The sequence below is a fragment of the Anas platyrhynchos genome, chromosome 1, assembly GCF_047663525.1.
Source record: "Anas platyrhynchos isolate ZD024472 breed Pekin duck chromosome 1, IASCAAS_PekinDuck_T2T, whole genome shotgun sequence".
NCBI classification, from domain to species: Eukaryota; Metazoa; Chordata; class Aves; order Anseriformes; family Anatidae; genus Anas; species Anas platyrhynchos.
Genome location: NC_092587.1, coordinates 179,763,564 through 179,788,429, shown reverse-complemented (window position 1 = coordinate 179,788,429; position 24,866 = coordinate 179,763,564). Strand labels below are relative to the sequence as shown.

At 48.4% G+C, this 24,866-nt stretch overlaps 1 protein-coding gene across 1 annotated transcript; it reads right to left on the bottom strand.

Moving 5' to 3' along the window:
* Positions 1-622: 622 nt before the first annotated feature.
* Positions 623-23,819, bottom strand: THSD1 (thrombospondin type 1 domain containing 1). The gene is made up of 6 exons (XM_021269069.4): positions 23,422-23,819; positions 19,735-19,918; positions 18,223-18,361; positions 12,372-13,331; positions 5,293-5,451; positions 623-2,916 (listed from the first exon to the last, which is right to left on the bottom strand). Exons 3-6 carry the CDS (start codon positions 18,278-18,280, stop codon positions 1,556-1,558), a joined length of 2,538 nt encoding a protein of 845 aa, XP_021124744.4. The 5' UTR covers positions 18,281-18,361; positions 19,735-19,918; positions 23,422-23,819; the 3' UTR covers positions 623-1,555.
* Between the last annotated feature and the right edge of the window lie 1,047 nt (positions 23,820-24,866).

Below are 24,866 nucleotides of genomic sequence, written 5' to 3'. Positions count from 1 at the left end.
CTAAAAGGCTTTCAGAGGCACTTCGAGCTGACAATTAATGGGAACACGGCGCTGCTGCTGACCCTGCTGCCTCTCAGCACCCCCAGAGCCAGATCCTGTGCTCCAGCAGCAGCTGGAAAGCGTCACCCACCGAGAAAGCTGCTCCAGCTGCTGAGCCTGGCTCCAGCAGCCAGATGCTGAGGTGCTGGCTCCTCCCTTGGCCCTCCCATCAAAATCAGTCTCCATCTGGGAGAGTTTTCTGAAGGCTGACAGTTCTCTGCCTGACCCTACCTTCCCTCATTCCATCCTCCACTGCCAGCACCTTTTCTTTCAGTGACTGTGCCCAGCAGCACTCCCCTTCTCCTTGCAAACTCTCTGAAGAGGCTGAACCCTAACAAACAGCAAGCAAATTCTGAGTCATTCTCGCTGGCCCGAGCTCTGTCTCTGTTGTCAACTGGGGTTTCAACCCAGCTCTGAATACTTGAAGCAGTGTGTAATCGCCGATTTTTTAGGCTCTGATTTTAAAGCAGGAAAAAAACAACGTAACATTTGTGCTTCACCTTAAGATTCTCTGGGAATCGTCAGACATCAAGCCCTTATCCTTTGTGTTTGCAAACCTGGTGTTCATGAAATAAACGTGCTGTTTGTTGGTTTTGTTCATAATTTATTTTGAGCTTGCTGCAGTAGCATTATTGTCCATTCGTTTACACACACAAAAAAATGAAATGCTTAATAAAGGCGAAGACGCTTACAGAAAGGCTGTGGGATGAAACACTTCTCTTCCTGCCTTTTACAGGTGCTGAAATGCTCCAGTAACATTTCTGAGGGCTAAAATTTGGTCATCAATTTTTGTTGCACTTCCCGGTAGCCTGCTCTTTTCTACCCTTTTCCTGGAAATATTTGCACATCACTGTATTTTCTTGGAATAAATACTGGCAGAAAGAAAATATCAGTCTTGAGTAATGAAAAACACCCCCTCAGTGTTAAGTTCTCCCCAAATGTTCAGTGCTTGCACTTTCATCTGACCACAGCACCATGAGACTTATCTGAACAGTTACAGCCAATCAACACAGTTCAATAATGACCACAAAAATGATGGAAACCGCTCACAACTTGGGGTTTGTGTTTCCTAAATGGGAAAGGGTTCACTAATTGGGAGAGACGTTTGAGGATGCTGGACAACAGATCTTTTAGGATACCGTAATCTATGAGCATGAGGTTTCCACAAGGTGAAAAAGGCCAGATCAATGGGATTTGTTTTGTAGGATGTATGAAATGTGACTGCTTTATGCAATAAACCCCCGTGGGTTATTCCCGTGTCATGCCTTCACTGGCACAAGCTTTACCAGGGTATGACGTGTGTACTGTTAGGTACACACATACAAAAAATAATTACACGGAAGCACTTCCCAGTAACGAGGAAGGAATGCGTTCCCACAAGTCAGACTTTGGGAATTCCCTCCTTCTCCAAGTGGAGGGAACACAATTCCCACTGCTCCTTCCCTCGGAAGCTGGCAGGCTCTGCAGATCCTCTCCCGCATGCGCCCCTCCCGCAGGGCTGCACCGAGCCCCTCACTCAGATCACCAGCTTCTCAATGCTTAAAGTACTCGTTTCGTCCTCTTCGTTTGAGCCAAAATACCCGGGCAGGTCGATCATCTGTTGCTCTGCCTCGGTTAAACCGAAGGTGGTGTTATCATAAAAGGCAAACTCAGGGTCCAAGGGGAAGCTCTGGCACTTGTCCTTTCGGTACTGTGCGGGGCTGATCGCTAGGCCCCTCTGGTAATTATCTTTGCCAGCTGAGCCCGCTTCCTTCCGCCACTCACCTTTGGGGTTGGGCGAAGGGCCCCGCTTGCCCCGGCTGCCCTCGATCTTTTCAGCTGCCCTCTCCTGCCCGGAGGGCTGGCGGTCAGCGGTGGGATCCGTTTTCCTCCCTGGGGGACATGCCCTGTGGTGGCACTTGGTGCCGCGGCCCTGCGGCTCGCCGTGGGGCTGATCCAGCCTGTCGCCTGTGGGGTGGGCGCTCCTCAGCTTCGGTCGTGCTCTGTCTTCCAAGCCCTGCTCCCACGTTCTGGTCCTGGAGTTGTAAAGAGGGGTCTGCCGGGGGGTGAGGGTGGACATGCTTCTCTCCCTGAAGGGCCTGGCCTTCTTGGTTTCGTGGAAGCTGGCCGTCCTCCTGAACTGCGGGTTCCTGGGGCAGCCCCTCTCCGACGCCTCCCCTCTGCTGTCCTGGTGTTTGAAATGAGCTCTCCTCACCAAGGTCTGCGTGGGGCTCAGCGCGGGATTGGCCTGGGAGAACGGGAAATCCAGCCTCGGGTTGCAGCCCTCTGCTGGGAATTTGGGCTGAGCAGCCGGATGGTCCAGAAACGGGGACTTGATCCGAAATTTGTTGGCCGCGGCCTCCTCTTGGTTCTCGGCACTCAGGGGAAGCATTGTGCTGGCACCAACAACCGTGTCCGTCAGTGGGTTCTGAGAGACGTGGTACACCTTGGTGGTCTCGGTCAGGCCCTTCTTCTTCATCTCTTTCAGCTGCTGCTGCGCGAGGCGGTAGCTGAAGATCGGGGGGATTATTTTTTGGGCATTCGGCTGAAAGCTCTCACTCCCAGAGACATCATCTTCCTGGGCAAACTGGAGGCTTCGCCTGTAGGTCAGAGGAATGTTAACAGGGGCGTCCCCTCCCTCGGTGAAGCTGTCCCGCTGCTTGTTGCCCTGGCAAATGTTCTCCTCGTCGGAGTTTTTCCGAAAGCCAGGGGAATGGACGGAGTTGCGGCGCACAGCGGCGCTGCACTTCTGAGCTTTGCAGAGCTTCCTCCACAGGGTGATGAGGACGGTGGCAAAGATGATGAACAAGCACAAGGAGATGCCCGTGATGGTCACTATGTTGTTTGCTTTCTGGTCCTCTCCTGGCTGGACAGAAGGTGGGGTGGAAGGCTTGACAGCTGGAACAAAGAGCACACACGTCTGTCAGCAGAGCTGCACTGTCATCAGCATTTGGGTATTTTAGGATGGATACTACAAAGCAAAACTAATTAATACAGTACAGTAAGATTTGCTCATTGTAGACAACTTCCTACTGATCACTTTGAACTGGCAGGAACAGATCACTCACTTTAAACCAAGGGACCCGTAGACCTTCCAGATGTAATCGTTACCTTTGCCTGTTCTGCCCTTTCCAGAAGACACTCCTACATTTGTGTAAAATGGGATAATAATACTCGCCCTCCTTTACAAAGTACATCGAGATCTCCTTGTGAGAAGTGCTGTAAAGGGGTAAAAATAACCCTAGTGATGCTAGTCGTCCAGGTATCACTTCAAAATTATTTTTAGGATGGCTTAAGGAAGTGTGAGAATTATTGACTTGTGAGCTCTGCAGTTTGAAGCGAGCACTGGCAGTGGAAGTGGAACTTTTCAGAGCAGCCATCTGGGGGTGCTTCTTCAGCTGCTGCCTGGTGTTGGCCCCCGCAGAGGACAAAAACCTTTCCAATGTTCAGAAGGATCCTAACTGAGGTTCTACGATGTGGTGCCATGGGCACTGTGTTATTAGAGCTCTTCTGTTGTGAACTGGAGACTGATCTTCGAAAGGGAACACTCTGCTACCTGGTAACAGCAACAGCTCAAAGCTTTTCAGGGCCCTAGTTAAACCTCTCACCTGTACGTTACACCACATGTGGGTGTCAAGAGACGGTCATAAAGCTGTGAGCTCAAACCAAACCACTTCACAACCTTGCCCCAGTCCCTAGTTTTATCCAGAACCCACAGCTTCCCATCAGGGTTATGGACAGTCTATCAAGTGTGCAGGATGTCTTGCACTGACAAACACAGGCCAGAAGGTCCCAGGCTGCTACAATAACGGGTGAGCTGGAGGCCCATTTCTTTGAGTCAGGGCTGTAAGACAGCCCCAAGACCTTTCAAAAACCCTGCCATGATCCTAAGTTTGATCATCACTCTGAGACATCAGCACAAAGAACAACATCGCTGCCTGTTGAATAGTTTCTGAGGGTCCCTAAAACTGACACTCAGCCCAGAGAACAAGGAGCACTGCTGCTCCAAGCTCAAGAGAGAAGGCTGGACCCACATTTGCCCTGTTCAGTAGCGCCGGTGCAGAGCAATTCATTCATAGCTCATCCTTCTCTCAGCCCCCTTTTCTCTCTGTTATTTATCAAGGGCCCGGTTTTCTATCTGTAATGCACATTGTGCTACATCACCCGGAGTACAAAGTTAGCAGCAAGGTTTGAACCTGGATCTAGTTCCCCAGGTTTGCTCCTCCTGCCACCCGACCTCCTGCTGCCCTCGGGCCGTTCCCTGGTTTCCTTTCTTCAGCCATTTGCTCCATCTGCTGGACTGATGGCTGCAGTGAGAGCGGCGCCACAGCCTGCTCCGGGAAGGGGTGGGCAGCTGGGGGAGTTCAATGAACAAGCCACTTCAGGATTTCTTGACCCCTCTGGCAGGTAATACAAGGCACAGAGCAGGAGAGCTCAGTAGCAACTCTAGAAAAACACCACCTAACCTGTGGATTTTCTCCGGTGTTGCCATTGCCCTCAGCACTCTGATGGAGATTGGCACAGAAAAGACAGGCAGCCCTAGAGCAGGGTATGAGCTTTAAACTGTGCCCCTAAACATCTGAACTGTTCCTCTCTGCTGACACTTGCAGCTTTGCAATGTAAGCAAACCTGCACAGCCAGCATTTTCTAGTGATGAAAAGCAGCAGAAACCTTAACAAGAATCTGTTGAAACATCTCAAGTGCTGCACGAAAACTGACAAAATGCAAAATCTGCCTCGATGGAATATATTCTGCACAGCCCTGATTGCCTCCCCGTTCCCATCCCTGCCAGGCTGTGGCACTTGTGGGACACGAGGGCACTGGAGCTTGCAGATCATTCAGTTTCTGAGCAGGCAGACCTTTGGGCTCTCCCACCAGAGCAAAGATAGTTTGGAAGTTGATTACGAAGCAGCACAGGAAACAGAGAAGTGGCAGAGGAGATTCAGCTGGAAAAAACAGGAGGTCCTGCGCAGGAGACACCAGAGAACTTCTCAGCATCAGCTACTGTCACGAATCCCACCATACCACGCGTTTCAGGAATTACACACATCTAAAGCTCTTTTACAGTCAGTGCTGGCAGCAGACTTTTCCACACCTGTTCCAAAGTACACCAAAAATACACGCCTCCTCTAGTTGCAAGCCAGAAAATTACATTTTTAACAGATTTCCACTGCCCGGAATCTTTAACCCGTGATTCAGATTCTGTTCCCCTGGCCCTGAGATCTCTCCCAAACCCTCAGCCATCACAAGGCAGGTGACAGCAGAGCTACGCACCCAGACAATCTTCCAGGGAGCAGGAGGAGGTCTCTCTCAGAGGTCCAGCGCAGCCTGGGTTCGCCGGCGAGGAGGTGAGGCACTCTCTGAAGCGCTCCCGGACTCCATCTCCGCAGGTGACGCTGCAGGGGCTCCAGGGCTGCCACAGGCTCCACGTCTCTGCAAACACACAAGCTCACTGCAATGAGGAACGCGTCCGCCTCACCCCTAAAGACAAAGAAGGCATCGAACTCTCTCCTCTTATTCAAGAAAAGCAATAGATAACCCAACAACGCAAACTGCAACACCAAAAGAGCAAGAGGATCCAGAGACCTGCTCCCATTCCCATCAGTCTGGGGCACGGCTCCCGCTTCTGCTTTCCTCTCCTCGCCCCGCACGGCACTGCAGGAGCTGCCCGCAACAACAGCGGATGGAAATTAACCCACAAATCTTTTTAACAGCTTCCTAATTTATATATTCATAAAGCCCAATCCCTACCTGACAAATACTGCTTTTACAGCAGAACAGCTTCACTGACTCGAGCGTTAGTTACTCCTGATTTGTGTGATTGGGGAAGGAGGAGAAGCCTACGAGGCCTAATGAAGAGGCAATCCTGCTTTTCCTCTTTGTGATCTTCTTAGCACACAAACGTGTTATTGAGTCGTTCCTCTGACAGCTTTACGGGTCCCTGTTGCTTTATTGCTCATACAGAGGCAATTAACTCCAGATGAAATTTCACAGGTTTATTTGTTTTACTTTAAGCGGAGGCAGGCTCAGGTTCTGATGCTAACTCAGATGCTGTCGTGTTTTAAATGCAATCCCTTTTTTGCTTAGGTCCCATACTCATCCTGTGCTCAGCACTCAAACTTCAGAGCAGTGAGGATCCCGAGACACAAAGGGACCATCCCTGCCCACACCTGTGACGCTGAGACAGGACAGTAACTTGAAAGCCCAAAATAAGGGACGAGTCCAGGTGCAGTCTTTAAGGACAAGTACCCTGGGAACTGTCCTGTGGGTCAGTCCTGGCTTTAAAACGTATCAGGAAGAAAAACAACAGCCCAGTTGCTCCATTTCCCTGCTCAGAAGTAAAACAGAAAATCTGATAAATCACAAAAAGCAAATTAGATTTCTCTTCTTAATAATTTATGGTTGCTACTGCCAACACGGGTCATGATGTTTGATTTTATTAGCTAGCTGCTTTGCTGCTGGGATGCCACAGCGCTGCCCATCAGTGAGCAGTTTGTGATGTTCCAGGACCAGACAGTGCTTGGTGACTGGAAATGGCTTTGGGATTTCACCTTATATTATCTGCTCTATTCGTAGCTTGCTATTACTTTTTAAAGTCCCTAACAACAAATAAATACGGATGTTATTTAATAAATGTCACATTTTAACTGCGTTGGGCCCTGCCCTACAAACTTTTGTGGGCACGCCAGCGTGAAGGAACATCCCTGCGAGCAGCGTGAGAGAACCTGCGGGGCTCCTTGCCCGCACGAAGCCACCTACGTGCCTGGCAGGATGGGGCCCAGAGGTTTTCAGCTGCCAGCCAGGGCTGAAAGGCACGTGCAGGCACGTTGGTGAGGATGCAGGGTGGAGAAGGTCTGCCTGGCCTCGCACACAGCATGGACATCGATAGCCAACTGATCCCTCTTCCAAAAGACCAGCAGCTGGGGGTGTCACAATGTCCTTCCTGATATCACAAGACTCCAGCGGTGCCCCCACCCCTGGCAGAGGGAGGCCTGTGAGCTTTAACGTACATTTAGGCTGGGTCATTTTTTAATTTTGATGTCAAACCGATGACGTGCCTGTTGCTCTGAGGCACTTTTCACTGACTTCAGCTTCAGCAGAAGGCGCAGAGTTCCTCAGCTCTTGACATCCATAGCTCTGGGGCAACGATTGTGCGCCTTCGGCAGCAGGCGAGCAGGAAATGCTCCAGCTCCTGTGAAAGAGGAGATTTAAACCCTGCAACCCGCTCTGCAACCTCCTGCAATTACCAGCATGTGAAAGAAAATGAAGCGTAGTTGATTCTCCCCCAAGGAAACGAAATAATTAACCTCCATTTAAGAGAGACAGATCCAAAGCGCCAGGGGAAGAAAGCAGCCGGTACGTACTGCAAAGCAGCTCTAAGAAGTGTCAGCTTTTCTCACAGGCAACTGAGGAATCAATTATCGACGTGAAGATATCTAACTGATGAGTTAAGTTTGGAAGAGCTGGCAGATCTGCCAACGGGAAAGATAAACGCAATTAACTTGTGTTAATTGGTGCTCTGCGTAAGCAGCTCTCCCCAAACTCCTGTGTTTCGGCCTCGGCAGGGCTGTGAGGCTGCGGTGCTGTCCCGCAGCACAGCCGGTGCGGGATGCTCGGCATCACCCTGCCACAGCAGGTAGGTCGAAGCACTCCAAGACCAGTAACGTGGGATAAAATCACTCACTATTTACAGGCTCATGCAAAAACCTGCTAGGCTAGGGGCCTGCAGGCTACGTGTGGAAGCTGAGAGCAGTTTCTAGGTCCTGAGAGCAGGCGCGGAGGTGTTTGGGTAAGAGCTGGGAAACAAACTGTCCTTCTCAGCTATCCCGTGCTCCTCCGTTTGCCTGGAAATAAAGCCCGGGTGCACTGAAACGGTGGCATGCTCCGACAGGTCGCTCATTTGGACAATGAAAGGCCGATCAGCCTCTTGAAAGAAGAAAACCCAGACTCTGCCTGGGCTAATTACAGTCTTTTCCCCACAGACAACTTGAAGAATCGCAGGGGCACTGTCTGAAATCTTTTCTCAGGAGCTCTCCCGGCGAGTCCCCAGCACCCCGTTTGTTCCTCACATGCCAGGGATGCGGAGATGAAGGATTCGCTGCCACAAGCGGAGCAGGCTGGAGCACAAAGCCAGCCTCCCTGCATCAGGCTGCTTCTAAACAAATGCAAGGCAGAAATGGATTGAGGCAACAGAGCTAATTGGTTCCCAGATCCTCGCGCAGATAGCAGGCAGGGCTGATTCACGCCGTCTTCCGCAGGGAGCAAGAGTTTGATGCAAGCCTTGTGCCCACGCCCGGCCCCTAGATACTGCACATGCAGGGACTGCTTCTCCCTCCAGAAAAGCTTTTCCTACCTTCTTTCCCTCTGCTGGCAACAGCTCTACTTGTGCCCTGTGGACCTTTCCATGTGTTTTTTGACAGGTAGCAAAAATCAGATGGGAGAGAAGGCAACAAAACTCATCCCCACCGTCCACGAGCACAGCAGGCTTCGTTAGGATTTACACCGGGGTTGAAACTGGGCTTGGGAGTGTAACTAAGAACAGTAAGAAAAAAATAATTAATTAACACTGGAAATATGAATAAAATATGGCATAGCACTACTAATTTTATCAGAGCCACCCCGACTGACTCCAGCCAGACACCAAGCAGGACGTGGGACATCGTCCTAAGGAGAGCCCAGGTCCCACTGCTGGGGTCGCTCCAATCCCAACTGTGCAAAGCACGGGATAACGGGTTGAAACGAATGAGAGCAGAGCCACGCTTCTGCTGCTGGCTAAAACGACCCAGCAGAGCTTTCTTTCGCAGACATTCAGCTCATTCAGTCAGACGTGGGGAAAATCTCAGCTGCGCAGCTCTCTGAGTCACCTCCGTGCCGAGGTGAACGAGGTGACTCACGGCGCTGTTATTTCTTCACAGGTTCCCCAGCTGCAGTCTACAGAAACTCCACGAGCACGGGCTCACGTTTGATAAACGCACTCCCTATGTTGAATAGATTCACAGCCTTGGAAAACACAGGGTTGTGGGTTTTTTTTTGGTGATACTTGTTCTGAAGCTGACGGCCCCTGCTGTTCTGGCCTGCACAGGGTCACCAGAAGCCTTCTCCTTCCTCCTCCAGGCACCAGATTCCTCTTCCACAGGCTGTCCCAAGCCTGCCAGGGATGAGGGATAAAGAGCTGGATCGACGAAGGGTCAGGAAAATAACTGATGCCCGATCTATGGAAAGCAGGTGTTGCAAAATCACCTTTATCTCATCAGCTGTGGTTTGGAGGAAGATAATTTTAATGATTTAGGAGCTTTCATCTTTTACAAGGGAGTATCTTTGTTTCATAATAACAGAGCATACGCTAAACAGAGGAAGAGCTGGCGGAGTGACAGGTTTGATATGCAATTGTCAACAGAAAATCATCACTGAGCGGGAATGCATCTGGAGAGATTTCAAAGGGATAAGGGTAATGTTTGGTGCTACGCAACGCCTGCCTCGGTGACAGGAAAATAAATAGAAAATGGTTATTGAGACAATATGTCGCTGCTGTGATGGCTCGAGGAGACAGCGCAACTGCACGGAGCAATGTGGGCTCCGTGGCAAGTTAGGACAACTCACAGAAAGTGGAGAAATCAGCCAAATGCAAAACGCAGGCAGAAGGAATACAGGCTGTACCCGCAGAATAGGCTGCGGAACTGAAAGGTCATGTGCAAGAACAGCTCAAGGGTTTCCAGGGTGAAAGCGACGGCAAAATCAGCCAGGGCATCTGTGAGAGTGAACGCAGAGGAGCAGGAAGCAGGGAGCTCGGTGAGAGTGCTACTGCTCGAATGGCATCAGGGAGGAGGACATTAGAAGACGACACCCAAACTTGTCAAGTAAAAAGGATTGCTAAAAGGAACGGAAATGGGGCCCAAAAGAGCCAGAACATTAATCAAACCCTTTCAATTAAAGCCTCGATCTGTTCAGCTTATCAAAAATAACACTGAGGTTATCTGGGAGGACTGACACAATTTGGATGCGCCAAGGCCTTGCAGGGGAAGCCGATGGGTAGCAAACAGCTGCCTCGTCTGGCAGACATCAGCAGAGCAAGAGCCCCTCGCTGCAGGCCGAAGCTAGCTGAGCTTCGTTAAGAAATGCACCTCGTTTCCTTTGCCCTGCCACAGGGCTGGGGGCTCAGGAAAATCCCTCCTGCAGCCCCCAAAGGCCACGGAGGTTCAGGAGGTTCCCCCTGCTTCGGGCTGCCACACTCCGCCCCAAACACCCCGCTCCTCTCGGTGCTGCCTGGGGGCTTTGAAGTCTCACGGATACGGCCGCGGAGGCAGACGTGCTGCTAATTAATTTCGGGTTGACATTTTCTTTACGGCGACGTGGTGTCGCTTTCATCGGCTCCGTCGACATGACACTTCCAACCTGCCAGCTGTTGACTTGAAGGCGTTCTCCATGAGCAGCCTGATTCCTTTCGGCTGCCGCCGTGGGGATGGTGCTAACGTGCAGCTCCGGGAAACAAAGCGACTCGCGGGCGTTGCTCAAGGTGGATTGCAACAATTAAAACCAGGCAAAGATCGGGCGCAGAAGCGTAGCTGTGTCATATCCTACTTATTCATCTGTCAGGGCAATTAGCTAGATAGTATCTGCGTGCCATATAAATACCACCCAAGCACAGAGAAAGAAAGAGAGTTCTCTCTTCCTTTTTCCTGGAGAATTATCTCGATGAAGGAAGCATGCTTTCATTTTTAGGTGGACTTCCCTGTGCCAAAGACCAAGAGTGCCAACAGAGAACACAGAGATGGAAAGTTAAGCTGCAGAGAACTACGTACCCGGCTTGGCATGTGCTGAAAACAGAGGTCATTCCTAGTACAGAGCGTTAATTAAAGAGCTCACAACGTCAGATTTAATGAAGTAGCACAAACCACACAACGCTAGAAACCTAGTTTAGGTAGGCTGTGTCTGGCCCACGTCCTGTGCTCCTGGTCTCCTGATCATCCCACTCGGTGGTGCAAGGACCCTTTTTTGGCTTGAGCTGCACTTCCTCTGCAGGAAGCCCAGGGTGGGGATGCGCAGAACACATCTCCAGCCTTTCAACCCAAGCTCTTTGAAGCGTGCCCATGGGAGAGACTAATTCATAACCTAGGGATGCAAGCCTGCTCCAGGACTTCAGAGCATTTACTTTTCTCTTCCAGGATGTGGGCAACACAACCTAAGCCAACCCCGATCCCCTCGTGCACACGCAGTCGATCCCTCGCTACAGTTTTCTACAAACCAGAGGACATTTGGCTCCTCTGCTTCCTCTGCCATGCTACGGTGCTTTGAAGACCCCGCCAAACCACAGACTACTACCCCCAAGAGCCCATGAGGCTACACCTATATAAGTTATAGAGATAAAAAATAAAACAGGACTGAGAAATGGCCTCAAGTTCTGTCTTGTGACCACCTTTAACTATGATCAGTCCTACTCCTGGACGTGGTGTTGGCTTCTGCCAACCAGCACTCTCCCAGAGCATGCCTGGACACAGCCAAAGGACTCCACGGACCACACAGACTGTCCCCACATGGCAGGTTGTATGAATCTAATATTATCTTGTAAGAAAAGAGCTTAGCTCTATGGATGTGACCCACGGTGTGGCAGGTGGCCTTATGGGTCAGGAAATGCAGTGTGGCCTGTTTTAAGCAGCAGCAGCAGAGACATGGCTTGAAAAGATGCTGCAAAGCCCCTCCAGCTGCCCAACAGACACAAGAGTGTCTTTTGTTATGGCCAACTCTTGATTCAGGTCATCAAAATTTGTCTATCTAGCAGGTAGGATTCTAAACTCCCACAGCAAACAGGGTAGAGCCAGGAAGGAATTCAGCCAGGCAAGGATTCAGCCCCTGTATCTTCTCTGTCCATCTCAGGATGGGATGAATCACCCCTGGGAGATGTCTGCCTCTCTCAACTAAACAGCGAGGCAGCTACTTCGTGTTGGACATTGGGCTTCTAGACAGTTAAATGCAGTACAGATGTCTGCAGTGGGCCAGACCTACTGTGGTAGCTTCTTAAATCACTCAGAAAGCCAAGTTTCAGCTTTACTGGAACTAGATAAATCCATCATTCAAAAGGTCCCAAGCAGTTTTCGTTGGTACTTAGCCTTAAATTTATGTAGTTTTGAGCTATCACTGTGGCATTTGTTACCAAACGTCCTTGTGTACGCCTCTAAACAAGTCTACTCCATTTTGCTCCCATCTGTATATGCCTTTACAATTATTTTTTCCAGTGCAGAAGACCCAAAAGGCAGCTATTCAGTAAGAGACACTACAATCAAACCGATTTATCACTACCCATGCTGGCTGGGAAGAGTGCTGATTCCTGCTAAAAGAAAACAAACGTCGGTACAAACCCATATTCCTTTGGATCATCATACACTCCTTAACTCTTGGTGGGAAATGGCTTCGGTTTGAGAAATTATAGAGGTCAAAGCAGTATTTGTTCTTCCCCACATCAAACAAAGTGCAGTTAAATTCTGTCCTGTTGTCTCCTGGGTGAAGGGTGTTCTCATAGAGCCAAGATGTTCTTAGAGTGGGATGTTTGAGAGCCTCTTTATAGACAACGATTTTGCCACCGACAGACGTGCACGGTGGCGAGACCACGAAGACATGAAGCAAAGTTCTGCACACCGCTTCTGGTGCCACAACCAGTCTGTACCCGAATTTGTGGAGGAGATCTATGGGTCCCATGGAGGCAATAAGGGAACGTGTCGCTAACGATTTCAGTAAGACAGTGATATAAGGTTCTTGACCAACAGGCGGGCAATCAAACTCAACCCACTGGGAGCTGGACAGCGGGATTCCTTTGCTAGTTCTGACGCCCAGCATCTCATCAGAGCTGATTCTCCCTAGTTCATAAAGGGCGCTGGTGAAGATCACCTCCAGCGACACCGCCGTCTTGTTCACGGCACACAGGTGCTCGTTTGTAAAAAGCCCAACCTGAAGGGAGCTTCCAGGCAGCTCCGAGGTCCTGTTCAAGTCGATGTGAAATACCGGCCATTCCACGCGGAGGGTGGGCGCTCCACCACTTGCAGCAGCACTGCTATTACCGCTGGGAGAGCCCATTCTGAACAAAAAGTCCCCGGCACTCATGAAATAGAAACACTCAAACTCTACCATCCCCTGGGACTGGTTGACGGGAAGCTGTTTTCTTGCAATGATCTCGTTGGTGCTGGCATCCAGCAAGAGGATGGAGAGGTTCTCTGCCGTCACATTCCCAATGCCGTGGTGCCGATATTCCACAGACACCGTGTCGTTGCTGAAGGCTACATGACCCGGGCGCTCCAGCAGGAGGTACTCTGCCTCACCCAGCACTGAAAGGAAAACAGCGTTAGAAAACAGAGGCACGACTGATTGCTGATGTAACTCACAGAAGAAAATACATATTTATAAAGTGGATATTTAAGAAATCACGCTCAAACTTTTAAAAGGGAATCAGATCACCAAAAAAAAACTTGTAACCAGAGCAATTAAAGCTCTTTGTGCAGGGGTGTGATTTGGAACAGCTCAAAGTTCACTGTAGCAACACGCTCAGGAAGGTTAAAAACAAGGCTTCAAAAAAAAAAAAAAAAAAAGAAGCATTCACAGAAAACGTCATTTCAAGGGATAGACCATGCAAATCTCAACTTCTTTCACTCGTAGATTCCTAAAGCCCACTTCACAGGGGCCAGCTGTTCTACTTATTTTAGCAAAAACAAAAAAGCAGTAGTTTCTTAATACAGAAACATGAAAAATGTCCCTCAAATTAAATAAAACAGAAAGTCTGCATGATGCTTTTTGAAGCCTCTTCTCTTGCTCTGTCTTATGAATCTTTCATTTTGCTCATTTGCATCACAGAGACACTTGAGTGAAAGAGCTGAAAATAACAGTGATGGTGACTGCAGCACTTTTCTTGTCTCAGATGTGGTGCAACATGTCTAAATGACATCACTTCATTATAAATGGCACCGGCTTTTTGAATGCACTTCTTGCATGACCATGTTTGTGCAGGTTGCCAAATTATCCCGAGACATGCTGTAACTAGTGGGGATAGATGATATCTGAAGCACTGGATTGAGAAGATCACATTTCTCTTCTCAGCTCAGCTAGCTTTTCTGCATTGCTTGAAACTTAAGGATTTCAGACGTAGAAAGGTTACCCGAAAAATGGGAGCTGCATACATTTACTCCAGATACAGATCGTGCTGTGAGACATCTTTATGTAAAAAATTGTCTGGAAAAAGGCTTCTGAGTCTTGGATGGAAGGTGCTATGTATCTGTAAGACTTCAGTTGAAGCAATACTTCAGTAAGTAGTATCGACTAACAATACTTTGACTTGTTCAATCTGTTACATCTGTCTTCAGATTACCACTCAGAAAGCTGTGCTGGAAAAACACTGCAAGTGCCAAGGCAAGCACTCAGCATTTGGGAGCAGCAGGACTCATCTCACAGAATACAAGACAACTACCACTGCAAGCTTCAATTTGACTTCATCCCCTTGGATTCACTTTCCTGTCAGCAGAGAAAATTTTCAGGAAGCAATTCATCTGAGCAGCTGTAGCCATTTACATCAGCCTGCACCAGAGCAGCCTATAACTCTTCGCCAGCTGCAACAGGCGGCTAAAATAACCAGCCCCAACCACATCCCTGATGTCTGAAGGAAGGCTGTAGGCACGGCCTTACACATATAAATCATGTGTATACCCTTACATACATGTGCTGTAAGTCGGCCTTTCATTTGCATGAGTCAATACCATTTTTTTCCACAAGATCCTGCTTCATTTGGCACATGGATGGTGCCCGTTACCAGAGGGCTCTTTTAGTCTCGTCCTTCCATGGGTGGCCCCCTGTATTACTGACTGCACTCCATCCCAAATCCATCCTGATAAGACAGAATTATTCACTTCCTCCATGGACTCTTCTGTTGTGCTCTTATCATTGTGTAAGGGTGTATTAGAAATATTTTATCCCTGCAATGGCCCTGAAAGATGAGGAAATGTCACCATCCTTTAGTGTGTTAGGAACCAGGGCATAGACACAAAGGTGAAAACTTGTCAAATATCAACTCAACAGCTACCTGGGCCTCTCAGAACTACCTGGCCTTTCTCACTTCTGTGCTGGGTTGGCGGCTGAGCACTGGCCCAGGCTGCCCAGAGAGGCTGGGGGGGCTCCTCCTGGGAGAGCGGCACAAGGCGCCTGCATGGGGGTGGACCAGAGGGCCTCCAGAGGTTCCTTGCAACCTCAAAAATTCAAGTCCAGTTCTCACCCTTCTTGTTCACCTCCAGCACACCAGCAAGGGGAGCAGAGTGCACAGAACAAGCACCTCCAGGGCCTGACATTACAAACACGGGGAAAGCTGCTGCCCTGGGCAGCACAGTTGTTTGGCAAGAGGAACCGAAGTGAGTTGGAGCATGCTCCACCCCTCAGAGAGGTTTGTTGTTAACTCATCTGCAAGGACTTACATATGGACCAAGTCTGACCACATCCTCGTACAGACAAGAAAATGCATGTTCCAGAGCCTCATGAGCTCTCTAACATGAAGTTCCCACACCTGCGCTAGAGTTTCCAAGCGAAATGGTTGCAAGTTGCTGTGTCTTTCTTTCTCTGAACGTGGGCAAAATGATGCATTTCTCTACAAAGGAATTGGCCAGATTCAACTTGGCTGAAATGTAATAAGGGAAAAAGAAATCAGGCCATGGCAAAAACCCAGCGTGAAAAATTTCAACTTCAGGCTTCAGATTTTCAACAAAATCCCTGATGTGATAGTAATGAAAAGCACCGATGTTTACACCTACTGTTCTCCTCTCCTTACTCATTTGCGCTATTTTTTATTTGGACTGGCCCACACCAGAAGAAATAACAGCACTGTGTGTGCGTGTGGGAGGACTGGAGAGAGGCCAGGGGACTGCCATGTAGCTCCCATCCACCCTAATACGGGTCACTTGGGAAGTGAGGGAAGTGAGCATTCCTGCAGGATGCTGTTCCAGCACTGCAGAGCTCTGCCTGGCACCCCTCAGGTCACAGCATCCCTTCTCCCCTCATTGTTTAATAACACAACTTCATGCTCACGGGTGGCCCACGTAGCAGTTTTCCACAATGCTCCACAAGTCACCAGCCAGAAGCAGGCAGCTTCCACCGCGGGCTCCTTCAGCTGCCCTCCAGCCTCCTGTGCGTGCACAGCTCTGTCACAAGCCCAAGTTTGGTCCCAGTTGTTTGGGCAGCCAGTCAGGGGCAGCTTTCAGTGCGTTTGTATATTTTTGGTTGCCATTACAATGGTCTCTCAGTGAATGGAGTCTGGCTGTGGCGCCAACAACCTGCCAGAGGAGCCTTTGCAAGAGCTCCCTCTTCAAAACATCAAAAGGAAAATCCTTGTTTTTCTTCTGAAGAGTGAGAATTATTATTTGAGGGTGCTGTTCTGATATTTATTTATTTTTAATTGTGCTCAAGCCAGCTTGGGTTGTGATGTTGGCTTGTCAGCCATCAGCACAACAGAGCTACGAAGAACAAACACATCAGAAAAACTGATAAGAAATGAGAATACTGAATACTGGTTTGTTGTATGCTAGAATCTTTTTTTGTTGTTGTTTGTAGCATTACAGTGATTTTCCACAATATACTTGTTCATTTAAAACATAGTATTGGTGTAATGTTTAGAAGAATATGAGGGAAATAGTTCTCTAAACAGTATGTACATGTGTGATACTCAAAGATATGTACTCTTTGGAAGTTATTTTCATAATTAGGGACTACCCTTTCACTGGAAATAAGGGAAAAGATGATGCACCTGAAGTTTGCAACAGAGATTTAGCTCTTTAACTGCACCTTTTAATTACTCACTGTGCCACTCTCTATAAAGTTCCCAAACAATAGCTCTTAACTGTGAGTCAACTAGCTGTGAATGCCTGCAGGACTGGCTCACCAAGAAGCCGTGGATATTGCAATTCACCTCACTTTCTGGATTAAGTGAACTCAAAATTTATCTTCACTGCGTTACCCACTCGGAGCACTGTTCTTAACTTAGCTAGTTAACTGTTTTATTAAAGCAACACATGGTACCAAAAGCCACAGACAAGAGTTTCTACTTCTATTAGACTTGAGTTCATCTAAGAGAGGCCAATTCTAGGTTCTTGGTAGTGTCCAGTGACCCCTTGCTCTAGAGAGGAGATGGAGCAAGAACAGAGGTACAGGTAGCTGAGCATATTTTCTCACGTACACAGGAAAAGCAAACTGCACGCATTCTCAGTCCACTTCTCTCCCTAACACCTGCTTTTAAATTATGAATGTAATTTTTGAAAACATATGTATTATAAGAGTCCCATTTTCAGCATTTCTAAATCACTGTGCAGTAAGGAGTTGATTATCTTTGCAAACCTACCTTCTACTTAGTACGTTCTTGGAAAAGGTAGCTGCCCTGCCTGGGATTCCCCTCAGACTTGTAGCTATCTCGTAGCTGTCTAAGCTAAAGGAGGTGTTTAATCTCCCTTGACAGCTGAAGGAGAGAAGGAGCTGCTTTCTCAACCCACACATCTCAGACTGCAGGTGGGTTGGAGCTGCCCTCAAGACGTGCCATTTTGTGACTCAACAGCGATTGCTTCAGACTAGCTTCCTAATTGTAAATGACTGAAATTGAATGGGTATGAATCCCATCCCTTGGCTTCTTAGGTGATCAGAGGAGAGAACACCTCATTGTTCTCAAAAGTTCTGTGAGTCAACAGCTTAGGTCCATCAGATGGGGTCTCACACAGTCAGAGGAAGTTGCCTGCACTGTAGATGTTTCCACAGGTTCCTTTTATAGTTAACGGAGAGGAACGGGCAGTTGTATGTTGTGGTTCCTCCCACCCCAGTATAGACACCTAAAATAGTCCTGGCTTCCCAGATACATGTTAAATGTTACGGAATACAAGTCTCAAAAGAGAGCAGAGCTCCTGTTGCTGCTTCTGACACAGCCAGCCCCTTGATGATGCGCACAGAAATGTGCTCGTTTATCTTGTTTACTTCTCTGAGCAAATTCACAGCAGGAAAGGTTCCTGCTAGATCCAAAGGGGCAGCTTATGCAAGCCGAGCTGTCTTTTCCACCTACATCATTGCACAAGACCTTGACTATATTCTGTGCAACGGTGGCTTGTGTGACATTTTATTTCAGCGGATACCCTGCAAACAGCACTGCCCAAAACCACTTTGTGAATATGCCTCTCACAGTTTTCCCTTGAAAGCTCTAGTACTCACCGTAGTCACAGAGCACCACTAACAACAGATTTGAAAAATCTTTCAGCATCTGTTTCATTCTGACCAGTAGGATCCCAGGTCCTTTTACTCCTCATGTCCTTCTTCAGCTCCAAAGTGCAGGCACTTTTTTCAGGAACACCTGAAAGTTTAAAAAATTCAGCTGTGTTGACCTTGCTTCGTAAAATCCAAGAAGAAAGACATCCCACCAGTAAGAAAAAAAAAAACCTACACCATTAACTAACAGTTTTCTCTCATTTACCTAACCATTATTAATACTGGATCAATAGATAAGCACAACTCCAATTCATTGTACATTTTCCCTCTTGAAATGTCAAGTCCTGAGACAGAACAGTAAGGACCTGTCACAACAATTTACCTTTGCACTGCAGTAACTGCTGTTGTGCATGTCTTACATTAAGATCAACACCCACAACTACAGAATAAGTATTTTATACAAAATGTAACTCTGACCTCAACACCTGTAGACACTGCGGGTTTATTGCTGCTACACAATTCAAACTGCCCTGTTTTCTGGTCTAGTAATATTATTTAGTTATCTCACAGGCTCTGTAAAAGATCTTTAACTGCTTTTCATGTTATTCAGACTGATCAGCTGGAGAAAGTGCTAACTTCCAACTTTCCCTCCATCATTTTTTAAAGTTTATATTCTACATAGCATTGGTTATGCCAACAAAAATAGAGAACCTTTTGAAAAAAGGTTTCACAATTTTATTTCAATGTGCTTTAAACTAGTCGTTACGAGTCTCATAGCAATCATATAAAACAGGCTGGAAGCAGAATGACAGCAGCAAAACCTACAGTTCGCTCCAGAAACAGAAGCAAGAGAGAATCTAAAAAGAGAAGATCGAGCTCAAAGGAGTCCTTCTCAAAATACGAGAATTGCTCTCTTTTGTATTGTATAGGAGTGTCTGAAAGTAAGCCTTACTGTGCTTACCGTCACTCAAACATGCAAGAAAATTCTTGTTCAATACAGTTTACAACCCGATTTTATGAGAGAAAACTGGCACTGGAGCACGCGTAAGTTAGGAGAGGAAAAAAATTGCAGAACATAAACATAAAACGTAAGAAGTGGGCGTGACAAAGATCAGGTAGGTTTTCAGGAATCATAAAAATAATGAGATATTTCAACAATAACATCGAGTTATTGACCTAAGGGTTGTTGACCTAAGATTCAGCCATTGTGCTATTTGAAAGCTTTTTAAATTGTTTTAGCTTCTTCACCCATCTTCTCTGTGCCAATTCTCTCTCTGGTTTCTCACACACACTTAATTCAAGTGGTTGGAGAGTAATTTCTAAGAAAAGATTAACAGGAGTATGCACAGCCTTGCCCAGCAAAGGCCCATTACAATAATAGCTGTACGTATTTGCTAGGGAATCATCACCACCTGGCCCAGGAACTTGACAGGGCTCCAGAACAAATGAGGCAGTGAGGGCGATACCCCAAACACCCCCAGTTTCATTCCCTGTGCTGTAAATTACAGGAAGACAAACCTCGTGGCTCCAGCCAGGGGCAGGCTGATGGCAGAGAGTGGTGGAGGGCCAGCCTGCTCCTAGGGGCTGCTGCTCCCTGCGTGCCTCCTGAAGGGCTCCCGAGCTGGCTCTCCTCTGCAGCACGCGGCACCGGCTACTGGTGAGAGACGTGGTGTCGTGTCGGAGGCTTGATAGGCTGGTGGTCCTGGGATTTAACCATTATTAACCATCATTAACCATTAATTGGGCATTTAAAGGGAAAAAAAAAAAAAAAAAAAAGAAAGAATAACAGTGATCCAAGAAAGAAAAAGCAGGTTTAAAAAATATATTTGCAAGAGATGCTTTGGCCAACGGCATAATCACTCAAAGAAAACAGTAAGTAAGTTATATGGCACTGCTTGTAACTGCACTGAACTAGAGAAGGGAAATAAAAATGCTTTATGGGCAGTAATCACAATGGTGATGGATGCCTTAATGGGTCCTTTCCATCTCTGGCTTTCTTAGCTGCGTATTCTTCAAATGTCTTTTACAAACATTGGTTTTAGACAATCACACGGCGTCAGGTAAAATTCAAATCATCTTAATCCGAGCCTAATGAGAGACACAAAGCTAGGGAAGAAGGAATACATCCCAGGGAAGAAAGAAGGAAGATTGAGCAGGAGAATACTCCTGAGATAGCTGCCATACATTTTAATTTGCGCATGTCAAGCTGACAGATGGAAACGCAGCATGGTTCATTAGATGGGGCACCGGAGTGAGGCACAGGAGACCTGACTTCTGTTCCTACTTCTGCCACTGTCAGATGTATGATATTAGCAAATCGCATCATTAATCCGCCCCCCTTCCTCATCCCCTCTCTCCTGCTCTGTGTTTTTAGCAGAACTTTTCAGGAGAGGCTCTTTCTAAGCCAGTTTGCGGACACAGCCCAGCACTGGGGCCTGTGGGCATTTCATGAACCGGACCCCAACCCTTCTTCCCTTCTCCCCTTTCATCTGTGTTATCTTGGTTGGCTTAGGAAAAGGCTCTGGCAGGCAGCACAGGCAACACCCAAGCTGCAACTGGAGCATTTGAAACGGCACCAAAACTAACTTCCATCAGGTGCCTCGCCAAGCCCAGCCTAGGGCTACTTCTCCCTCTGTGGTCACTGGAATGCAGCTGGAGCCCCCTGACTTCCCAACCTGGTTGAGCCTCCCCCAAACAAAGCCATGGTTAACATGCATGCACGAAGTCTCCCTGAGTTTTTACACCTTTGCCAGCTGATTTCTAATAGCAGCTTTTGACCTAAGAACTGCCCACCCGTTTCTAGCATAGCATTCCTCCTCTCCTTCCCCTCTTCCTTTTTTCTTGTGTCTGCTCCTCTCCAGTTTTCTCTCCCTCCACCCTGTGTGGTGCAAACGCTACACTGACCTCTAAGCTTGGTTCACATCTTTTCCCCTTCAGCCACCTTCTTCCTACAATTCTTCCCTTTTTTTTTCCCTTCTCAAAAACATCCCACTTCTTCACCTCCTGCCCCCAGCTCTATTGTTGTTCCCCTCCAGCACCCGCAGAAAATCTTGCCTTTCAAGGCAGACAATGTATCTGAAATGGTTTCTACACTATGCAGATCTTTTACCTCAAGTTCATTAACTTGATGAGATGAGCAGCGATTGAACAGAGGCGGCTCTCAGGCTTTGAATAATTGGCTTTTTTAATTTATTACTTTGGTGGACAAGCGGGGACTAAGGCTCTATTGTGTGAGATGCAGCAGGCACACAGCAGCAGAAGAAGATGCTTTCTGTTCCACCAGACGGTATAATGGGCTAACTGGAAATGGAAGACTTCCTCTCCAAAGTGGATTGGAAAGGACAGATAAGGAGAGGATGAGCCATAAAGGGCCTTGGGAATGAAGACCAAGGGGCTCGTGTGTGAAGTAAATGACACAGGAAAACTTTGAGTCCCTGCTCTCCAACAGATTTCCTGTATGGTCTTGGTCTCATCACTTAGCTTTCCTCTGGCTCTTCACTGGAAATAGCACTCCACTGTCTGGTACAGGTATTATGAGATGAAATCCACCAGGAACTGTGAGGCTTGTAGGCACTGCAGTGTCAGGAGCCGTGTAAGAACCAAAGATACAATTTTATTTACAACATTTTTTCTTCCCCAAATAAAGAAGTAATAGGACAGGTTACATACTGACTTAGTGCTACACACATTCACCTATTCAAATAATACCCCTATTTCTCTAGGTCATTAAAATTAATTATTCTGTACTCATTCTGGACAGTCCACAAGTTTTACAACAACAACAACAACTGGATTTATGACTTCCAGTAGGTTTTCCAGCAGTATCAAAGGCCACAGAACAGATTTGACGTTTCACAAACCAGTCAGCTCCTCAGAGTGCCATGACCCGCTGGTTTAGCACAGCTAACCAGTTCCTAGCTCCATCAATGCATCACTCAGCAACCATTCCCCGTTCACTGAGCAGAGGAGAGGCTGCAGTTAATAAGGGACCACCAGGAATCAATCAGCTACCCCATGAACGAGACTACAAACGCACTGGAGCCTGTATCTCACCCTGACCCTGAGTACCCTCGGCCCTCCTCATTGCCAATCCCCTGCAATGGGTTTTATGAGGGGTAAAACCCCTCGTAATGTTTACAATTTATAAACATTTTGCAGTCACATTTGCAACCTTGAATTTACACAACTGGGGTTATGCATGAGAGAGGCAGGCAGTCAAACAGCAACTCCAATCCTGTAAGTCCCTAAATCCTCCCTACGTTTCCCTCGGGGAAGTGGCCAAGCAGGATCAGCAGCGAGGCAGAAGCGTGTATCCGCAACATTTCTGCGAATTTACGGTATTTTATCTGTCTGTCAGCAAAGAGATTAATTATTTTTGCTCGTCGCGCTGTGAGATGAGGCAGCTATTGAAGCCCTACCACCTGCTGGGAAGTTCAGCGCTGCTCATCTCCTCCTCCACCTCCCACATGAAAGCGGGAGCCCCTCAGGTGCGCGTCACGTTTCATCCCAATCGCCTTATCCCAAATCCAGTCGCTGCTGACCACTCGCAGCGGTCACGGCCCAAACCGTGCCAATTCCTCATGGGGAGGGATTGGGTTGAGGGAGATGAGGACAGTACCTGTGTGTGCTGCCTGCCTCAGCGGGGATTTGGGCTGCCATCCTCACAGGCACCTTCCCTTCCTATTTACACATCAGACGGTTTCACGTCGCTGCCGGATAATGGCTTTATTAAAATCACACGTCTACATTCGCCAGGCTGGAACTGACAGCGCTAGATCTCCCTGCGTGCAGGGGAGCGAATAATTAGCTGCTAAAGCCCGTTTTCATCGATATTTTAGGGCTGGGATGACAAAACCCCAGCCCCTACTGAGGACGGCTCAGCAAGCCAAGAGCTGGCCAGCAATGCCCAGCCCCTGAAACCGGAGGGCTACAGCGGAGCGAACACACGGACGGGGTTTACTTTGGAAAACGTGCGGCGAAAATAAGTTTATTAAGCATAAGGAGGCTTGGGGGAAAATGTTCAAGCAGTAACAAGGAATGCACAGAAATTAAACACGTTAAGATACCTCACACACACCTCGTGGGGTAAGGGGCGAGCGCAGCCGTTTGCTCTCTGCGTTCTCCCGTTTGATTAATTAATCATTAATACAATTTTCACGCTTAGGTGACGTTTTTCTGTTAAACCCGACCCCCGCAGAAGTTTACCTTGAGGAGCGGAGCAGCGGGCGCGGTGGCGACGCAGCCGAAATGCCGAAGAATCCGCTCGGGACGCCCTGCAGGACGAGCAGCCAGCCGCCTCCGGGGCTTCCCAGCGATCCCATACGAAGGCTTTTTTTCTTAATTAATTTATTTTTTTGCCTGAGGTGGTGGTGGTGGCGGCGAAGGGCAGGAGGGCTGCGAGGCTCCCTCCCTCCCTCGGCCGGCGGGGCCGGGGTAAATGGCGCTGCGGCTGGCGGCGGCCGCCGTGCGGGGGCAGCCCGCGCCCCTGGCGGTGAGGCGAGGCGAGGCGAGGAGAGGCTGCCGGGGCCGCCCCGCACCGCCCCGGCCCTGCCCGCCCCAAGCCGGGCTCTGGAGGCTCCCCCCTGGCCGGAGCCGTCCCGCTGAGGGCCGCCCCAAGCCGGGTGTGGCAGCCCCGGGTCCCGCTGAGGCGCTCGGGCCGGCCTCGTGGCCGCGCTTTCTGAGGGGGCTGCGTGAGGCGGGGAGGCTCCATGTCTGGGGTCCGGCTCTCCTTGTGGCAGGGCACCCCCATAAGCTCCGTGCCCTTCTGCCCCATCCCTCTCTGCTCTAAGAGTTTGAACTGAGGGCCCCAAATGATCTCACCACAGGGACCAGCTGCTTCCAGTGCCCGTTTGCAGCCAAAGTTTGCGTATGGGTGGGTGTTGCTCCCATCCAGCCTGCACGAGTAATGCTTGGGGACTGTTCTGACAGGACACGCTGATACAGAATGAAATCATCCTCTTGTTTAAAGGCTTCTACATGAAAATAATCCATTTATTTTTACACAAAGTTACACGTTTATCTCAAGTCACTATCATATTCATTTCCCAGACGTGTAGTCTGTGACTTAAATACATACCTATGGGTAGCATCCCCTCACAGTTGCAAAACTACAGAAGGGTTTGAAGAGGCACTTACATTGACTGTTGTGTAAAAAAAATCTTCCCCGTTTCAGTAATTGAGTATGGACATGGCATAAAGAGTCAAGAGGAAGTAATTTTCAGCTTTCTGTGTCCAAAATGCAAGCCGAGCTGTCATTCCTAGCTAACTTCTGTCAGCTATACAACCAAAATAATAAAACTTCCATAAAATACGAGTCTCCCTGCCTCACCTGAACGCTGAACCAAAAAGCAGGTTACAGCCAGCAGCCTGTATTAGGCTCCGTCGCCCCCTGCCTTCTCACTTTCCCTCGGTTTTGATCAAGGCACGCTCAATATCTTTTCCATATGCTGGCTGCCGTCTGCAGTGCTTGAAGCGTCCAAGGCAGACTGCCACCTGCAGTACTGGCAAACACATTCAGAGCAGCACTTGCCGAGGAGCTTGGAATATATTCGGGAAGGGAAAGTGTAAATTCTTCGTGTGCCACACCGATTTTCCAGGATGTTTTTAAACATTTTGATTTGAATAAACCAAATCCTTAATATTCTCTCTTA